The sequence below is a fragment of the Passer domesticus genome, chromosome 3, assembly GCF_036417665.1.
Source record: "Passer domesticus isolate bPasDom1 chromosome 3, bPasDom1.hap1, whole genome shotgun sequence".
Classification (NCBI taxonomy): domain Eukaryota; kingdom Metazoa; phylum Chordata; class Aves; order Passeriformes; family Passeridae; genus Passer; species Passer domesticus.
The window spans coordinates 45105842-45113709 of NC_087476.1; the positions used below are offsets into that span (position 1 = coordinate 45105842).

Below are 7868 nucleotides of genomic sequence, written 5' to 3' on the forward strand. Positions count from 1 at the left end.
AACAGATTACCTAGAAAACACAACTTTTACCCAACAAAGTTCCTGTAAACACCTCTGTATTAAGCCACAGCAAGCTCTAGACCAGTAAATTCAGCATCTCCAGTGACTTGACTTTACCTCATTTCTCCTCTACAAAAACAAAAAACCACCAAAACATTAGAATTAAAAAGGAAAGGAAATGGCATAATAAACAGAGAGTGAAACCTCATTATCCAAGCAGGTATGTAAAATTAGCTTCTGAAAATGTAAGATTTGAAAAGCAACAATTTTAGTGGTTAAAGTGTGCAAAAGACTAAACATGCCACCAGTTTCAGAGAAAACAGAATACTGTAGCCATCAATAATTACTATTCAAGTCCAGCACTAGCAGTTGTGCTGCTTTTGTTGCCATTTTAGATACTATATATTACCACTTTCTCTGCATATTTCATGCCTCTTTTTTAACAGATGCCAGCAGCATGACTTTTCAGTGGTATAGGAAAGATGGGAACTTTTTTGAGGGGTTCCTTCTATCCCAAGTCTGAATATTAGGTGGAATTAAATGTAATGTTTTAAGCAGAAACATAAAAGATTATTTGATATTTTGTCTGTCTATCAAAATCTCCTCAAAAAGATTCAAAATCTCAGGTTTTTGTGAAACAAATACCAGAAAATACCATGCAAGGAAAGTGTAGCTATTCTACCGGTGTGAAGTACAAAAGCTTAGGAACAGAAAAACACAGCTTCAGCCTGAGACTGGAAAAAAACCCACAGATTTTTCAAAACCAGAGTCCATACAGTGTCACACAGCCCTGCCTTGTCATGTTTGTTAATATCCTCGCTTAGAAGTCAGACAGCATTTTGTTTAACTTGTGTTGCTCTGTATCATTACACTAAACCATAATTAACTCCTCTTTTGTGCCGGCCTCATTCCAACACAATTGTACCCACTGTATACCAGCAGCAGCTCTCAGGTTTTGTTTTGCAGCTCAGCTGTATTTTTCTTGGATGTTCACAAGATTGGCATTTGACTGGATGCGCTTGGCTAGAAAGGGAAAAATTATATGAAAATTAAACACAAAGAATTCCACAAAACTAGTCTCTCCACTCCCTCTATTTATCCGACACAGACTTGCAAACAGCTTTCTGTTCACATCCAGAAACTTTAATGAAAAGATATGGCTGAAGCTCTTTACTACCCTTCTTCAGGGGACAGCAGCAGACTAATAGTTGCTATTAGAGCCGTCAGCACAGCTGCAGGCAGAGCTGGCTGGGCCTCCTCTCCCACAAGAGCCAAGCAAATCCCTGGCACCTCCCAACTCCAACAGAGAAATGCCAACACCACCACTTACGCAAAATGAGTATCCGTTTCTTCTGCTTCGAGTGAAGGAAGCTACTAAGATAAAAAACAATAGGTAGGAAGAGAATAAAGGATGAAACTGCAATCACTGGGACTGTATCACTGCAGGGAAGAGAACAGTTGAAAGTCCTGCTCCAAAGCTTCCGAGTGATGTTCATCTAAAAGGAAAACAGAAGCAAACCATGATAGCAAGCACATGCATTTTTTCTGTGCAGCATGGCATGGCAAACACTCAGGCCTCAAGACATGCAAGTGTTCAAGCATCACCTCAGAAAATTGCACTTGAACAGATCTCCCCCCAAAAGCAAGCAAATACCTGGAAATGTTGAAACAAACTATTTAGATGGAGCCAAGACTTCACATCAAAACTTTTATAAGGTTCAAAAACATAACTGCACTCAGATACATGCTGCATGCCTGTTTCCCAGAGAGCTCACTGATAATCTGTGGGGACAGGGCTAATCCCATGCTTTTGAGGAGCACTCCTTCAGCCCAGCCACTTTAACCCCACAATATACCAAAGCTTTTTCCAAACATATGTCGTCAGTGCTGAGGATCCCTAGAAACAGCTGCTGTAACAAGGAATCAATTAACACACCAGCTAGAACAATAGCAGTAAAGCCTCACATTAAAACCCAGAAGATTAAGGAGATTTATTTTTTTTAAATCCATCTCTTTCACAGTAAAAAGAAAGTGCAGCTACTCAAACTGGGATGTGCTTGGAGATCAGGAGCTTCAGTCACACTCCTGCAGCACTGCCCAAGGACAGCGCCTTGCAGGACAGCCCCACCAAGCACCTCCCACCACGAGACACCAGCCTGCCAAAGGCACTGCCGCCCCACTGTCCCCTGCCCAAAGGAAAAAGCAATCCTAGTATGAAAAGCACAAATGGCTCAGATTAATCAAGTGCATTAACAAACACTTACTGCATCTTCCACATCAATACACAAGTGTGCAGAGTGAGCAGATTCACCGCCTTGCCTGTTCATCCTCTGCAGGTGGTTGTACAGGTCATTCAATTTTGTGTACGTTTCATTGCAGTTTCTGCACACTTCTGTGTAGTTATTTGGTGACAGATCAATGCCTTGTCCCTAGGGTTATAAAACTCTGAATGAATGACAGTTTAAGGCATTAAACAAAAAATTGGTTTGATTTGTTACTGCTGACATTGACAAGGACAGACTGTGCCATACCAAGCAATCCTTTCCATCAGTGGCTTTCAGCACTCCATGAATGCAATACAGGACACTTGATAAGAAAACTAATCTCTGAAGATATTTCAACCCAGTGATGGCTGTACCAGCTACCCACTGACCACTGGGTTAAGTTCTAGTTTAATCACTTGTGGTTTTCAATAGGCCAGTCCACACTGCTTCTGACCAAGGCCTATAAAGGCACATTTCTCAGGAAGCATTAATAAAGAAGCAGATAGGTTTACTTCAATGGGCATGGGATAATCTTTGTGGAAACTATTTTACTTCTAGATGATCCTGAAATCTGTCCAGCTTCTGACTGAAATGGAATATGCAGTTTCTTAGGCTATACAAGGCATTTTTTTCTGAAGACAATTACCACACTTATTTCACTAAGGAAGTTATACTGTCTTTGCAATATGGCCAACCTTTAACTATGAGTAATTTTAACAGTCAAATGAAATGCTACAAGAATTAAAGGTGGCTGGTCCTTCTGAGCTAGTACATATTATCAAAAGGATATTTAAAGACTGAATTTCTACATTAAAAAGACAACAATTCTACAAAGCAAGAGCATGCAGTCATGCTGGTTTTTACTATGTAATTATCAACTATTGTGAATTCAGAAATTTTGATGTGAAGTAGCATTGCAATTACAGACAAAATGAAGTCAAGGTGAGTATCAATTAGAATTAATTTCAGGCACTCAGTCTGTAAACAACTGCATTTTACCGACCATGGATTTATCTGCCTACAATTCACAAACCCAGCAGCAGTTTATTTGCCTGGTCTGCATCTGCAGTTTATTCAGCATAAATAAAATTTCAGTTGCAGCAAGAGGATTTAGTGCCTCTCTTAAATTCACAGCATAAATACCTGAAGGTTATGTTCAAAACATGTCAGAGATTTATTGAATAAATCCAGGAATTCTTCAGTAGAATTTGATAATCCCTCACTGTTATTCTTTAAACAATCTGTTGAAAAGAAAGAAAAACATTGAGATATTTTAATTTCTAACATTTCCACAGCCAGCAAGCCCCAGACACTCTACGCCTGCAAAAAGAGCTCTCAACTATAAAAGATAAGGAAACTGCAGTGTTGACTAGACCTATCTGCCTGCCACTGATATCTCAGACCTGCTGACCTAACGCTTCATCGAGAACACATTTCAGAATTAATTGGCCTTGATTAAGTGAAAGATGAAGACTATCATCAAGAGCTTTCTGAAGAGGGGGACTGAATTATCTTTGGACTTTGAGATAAAACAAGACATTACTTTTATTTCCCAGCCTCCAAATCTGGCTTTGCCCAGCAACAGTAACAGCCATTTTGTGGAAGCAGAAGCACCAGCAGCAGAGATGAAATGGAGAGCACCCAGGAAACAGCTAGACCATGAACACAATAGCAGAAATCACAGTGTAATTATTATTCTTTAAGAAAAGAGCTGAGCTTTTTTCCAGCTTTGACAGAAGCTCTGGGCCTTTCCTTCTAGGCATGGGCTCAACCCTATGTTACTGCTTCCATCCATCCTACCCTACTTCAGGTGCTCTCATCAGCCACACCTTTAAAAACAACATTATTTGAGGAATTTAGGAGTTCAGCAACAGCATTGTGAAAGCAAGCCAACGTCCTAGAAAATTCTCCTGAAAGTAGTGAGCACCATTAGTAGTTTTCTGACAGACTACTGCCCTCAGATTTTGGCCCTTACAAAAGAAAACACTCTTGGAGTGGCTATAGTTCAGGATTTGCGTGTTATCTGCTGGCTGTATTCAAACAAACAAACACAATTCTGATCTGTGCAAATTTTAGGGGCTACGTCATCACAGTAGCATGAGAGCTACAGAATGAGTCACGTACTTGCGCAGTTGGCTGCCTCCCAGGTTTCATTGAAGAACTCCGAAAGGGTCACAACTATCTGCAGCCTGTCTGAGGTCAAGATGCTTTTGGCACAATTGTGGCTCTCAGAGGAATTCTAGAAATAAAAGGAAACAAGAAAGGAAGTGAAGAAGTGTTAAAAATACAAAGGGGAATTTCTGAAATGTATTTTACACAAGCGCATCTAAAACAATCACAGCACATCACATGGATGTTTCTGCAAAAGGCAGAGCAGAAGTGATGGAACAGAAGTCTTTTGATTCTCCAATTCATACGGTGAGCAACACAGCTTACTGCACACAATCTCTGCAGGTCCACTAGGGCTACATGCAAGTCAGTCAAAAATACATGGAAAAGAAAAAAAATAAAATAAAAGAGAATAACCAAGCACACAGACAGGAGCTTCTTTGCCATGTGGCTCATATTCACCCATCCGTGGGCCACGGCCTGGGAGCCAGCTCAAGGCATGTGCAGTCAGAGAAGAGGACGGGGCTGTTCTCATTAGACAAAAGGAACAGTTGAGGGAGCTGAACCAGCAGCCTGGCCTCAAACAAACCAAACCCAAACAGCCTCCAAAACTGCTGCACCAATGTACTCTACCAGCAGCAAACTTCCCCCAGTGCAGCAGCACCAGGACAGAGTCTCTGTGGAGCAGGGCCTGTGCTCACTCAGCCAAGCTCTCACCTCCCCAGACACAGCCACCAAGCTCATCTGCCTCAGGGAGCCGTTCAATGCTCATCCTCAAAGCAGGCTCTGCCACAACTCTTACCACAACTCATTCTCTGGACCCAGCTCCCAAAAAATGCACAGACTGTAAAGCTGTTGCAGAATAAACAGGAAGTGTTCTGACCAGAATTCAGATACAGAACCATGATCTCCAGTCAGCTGACTGACTCCTGTGCTCTAGCTCCTGGTGTCTGGCTGCTAAATTGACTTAAGCACTTCTCAAAATTGCCAAAGCTGCCAAAAGCCTCTTTGATAAGTGATGTGGGACACAGAAGAAAGGAATCTCTTTAATGAGAAACTTGTTCCTTACAGTGCTTTACAAGAGATCCAGTTTCTCCCTCTCTTTGTTAAAATGGGATGGGGAGGTTAAATAAGAACTTTCCCTGGAGGCTCAATTGCAGAAGTCAAATATTGCCACATCTGGTAACTCCCACACTTGCCCGCTTTCATTTCTACTAAATTACAGATATGCAAGAATGTTGTTTATGCAGGAAACTCTGGTTGCTTCACAAAGGCTGTGAAGCTTCCTCGCCACCTGGGCTCACGAGTAGTAAAAAGCTCTTTACCAAAACCGAATCACATAGACCTAAAGAATTCCTTAAATAAAGTTTGCCTAATTGATTCTTTAATTAGGCCTGGTGAGGAGCATTTTGTATTTCAGAGATGTCCAAAACTCAAACCAGCCTGTTCCTGTCACACTGCACTCTTAACCACTGTTAAGACAGAAACATCAGATAGCTCATTAATTGTAATCAGGGACTGAGGCTGTAAGAGGCCACCTCCTTCATTCACCTAGTTAGTTAATCCACACACAGAAGGAAAGCCAGACCACATAGTGGACAAGTCCTCCCAGGCTGCTAGAACTCAAGCACAGCAGCTGCAATGAGTTCATGCATATTCTAAGCACCACAATACATCTGGCTACTTAATTCTAGCCAAAATATCACAGCAAAAGTACCCAAGAGAATTACACATTCAATTTCTCACTTTCACACTACTTAGTCACTGGTGCGAAACAGCTCCCATAAAATAAACAAACAGACCACAAGTTTGCAAACTAAATCAAGAGACCCCTGGCTACATATTGGCCCTGGAGAGGACAATTACCAAAGGAACATGGATGCACTCTTCCAACACAAACACTGGGGTGATGAGGGGAAATAGGAAAACAGCCCAAAACAGTACCCAAAAGCAGCACTGATACTTCTCTAATGACAGGAGACTGTGCAGTGAAATGGTTCACAGGCCACTGTGGCACCTATTTATCACCTGGGCTTAAAGAGCAACAGATTCTTCTCATCAACTGCACTTCTAAATCTTGGGATTCAGAAATCCCAAGACTGAAAGCGCAATCCAGGGTACACACTCCTATAAACTTGCTCTCTGTTCTCTTACCAGGGCACCCAATTTTCGCCATCATCACAGAGCAAAGGCCCTTTGGTCTGATTCACTAATGTCATCCTCGCATTATCCCAGAACTAACTTTTACAATTGGATCAGCTCGATGGAGGATGTAAAGAGAAGACCCAGCTGCAGGCAGAGTTCTCCCAGCAGTGCTGGGAGTCTGAGTTCTCCCTGCCAGTGCTCAGGCTTTCCACAGCTCTGCCATCAGCTCTGGAGCCAGGAACACTGTGACACGGCTCCTCACAAGACGCTGCGCCTCACCCGCCACAGCTTCCCAGACCACCGCATTTCCGAGAAGTGCCAGGCAGCCAGGCTCTAGCAGCTCTCCCCATTAGTGCTCACACAACCCGTGAGCCAGAGCGCTGCTTTAGCCATCGCTACATCAGCAAGAACAGCGCAGCTTTTCCCTCTCCGCAGGCACGCCGGGAGCGGGCGGTGCCAAGCCCAGCACGGGGCTGCGCGGCACCGCGCTTCCCAAGCGGCCCCCGCGCCTGCCCGGCCGCCCTGCGCCCCGGACCCCCCGCCACCCGAGGTGCTCCGGCACCGAACCCCGGGCCTGGAAGCCTGAAGGAAGGCGCCGGGCCCGCAGCCCGCCCCGGCAGCCGCGCACGCCCCGGACGCACCCCGACGGCGCGGGCGATGCTGCCGTAGAGCTCGAGCAGGCGGCGGTAGGGGCCGTGGCAGCCCTGGCACAGCCGCACCGGGCGGGCGCGCCGGCCCAGGCAGCCCGTCAGCGCCGCGCTGCCCTCCGCGAAGGCGGCCAGCAGCCCGCGGCACTCGGGCTCCAGCTCGGGCAGGTCGCCGGGCAGCCCCGCGCCCCACAGCTCCTCCGCCAGCTCCTGCGCCAGCTCCAGCGCCGGGGCCTGGCGCGGCCCCGCGGCGGCGGCGAGGCCGAGCAGGGCGAGCGCCAGCGCCGGCAGCGCCGGCCGGCACCCGCTCCGCGGCGGCGCCATGGCGGCCGCGCCGAGGAACCGGAAGCGCCGCGCCGGGAAAGAGCCCGCCCCCGCCCCGGGGCGCCGCCGCTGATTGGCCGATGAGAGGCGGGGGCGGGGAAAGGGGCGGGGAGAGGGCGGGGCCGAGACGGGCGGTCCGGGGGGCGGAGCGGGAGCTCAGCCCGGGATCCAGCCCGGGAACCCACTCACTCAGCCCTAAATCCAGCCCGGGAACTCACTCACTCAGCCCTAAATCCAGCCCGGGAACCCACTCACTCAGCCCTAAATCCAGCCCGGGAACCCACTCACTCAGCCCTAAATCCAGCCCAGGAACCCACTCACTCAGCCCTAAATCCAGCCCGGGAACCCACTCACTCAGCCCTAAATCCAGCCCGGGAAC

The 7868-nt window shown here is 46.5% G+C and overlaps 1 protein-coding gene across 1 annotated transcript; it reads right to left on the reverse strand.

The window, feature by feature from the left end:
* Positions 1-729: 729 nt before the first annotated feature.
* On the reverse strand, positions 730-7513 carry OSTM1 (osteoclastogenesis associated transmembrane protein 1). Its single transcript, XM_064412854.1, has 6 exons — positions 7160-7513; positions 4389-4503; positions 3408-3505; positions 2265-2429; positions 1331-1496; positions 730-1023 (listed from the first exon to the last, which is right to left on the reverse strand). Exons 1-6 carry the CDS (start codon positions 7487-7489, stop codon positions 968-970), a joined length of 930 nt encoding a protein of 309 aa, XP_064268924.1. The 5' UTR covers positions 7490-7513; the 3' UTR covers positions 730-967.
* Positions 7514-7868: the final 355 nt, after the last annotated feature.

What these genes read in the sequence shown, in the direction of transcription:
- OSTM1 (XM_064412854.1), bottom strand. Translation starts at nt 7,489, where the DNA reads ATGGCGCCGCCGCGGAGCGGGTGCCGGCCGGCGCTGCCGGCGCTGGCG. An exon ending in GGAGGCAGCCAACTGCGCAA is followed by an intron (nt 3,506 to 4,388) that starts GTACGTGACTCA and finishes TCTTTTCAACAG; the next exon opens with ATTGTTTAAAGAATAACAGT. An exon ending in GTTTTGAACATAACCTTCAG is followed by an intron (nt 2,430 to 3,407) that starts GTATTTATGCTG and finishes TTATAACCCTAG; the next exon opens with GGACAAGGCATTGATCTGTC.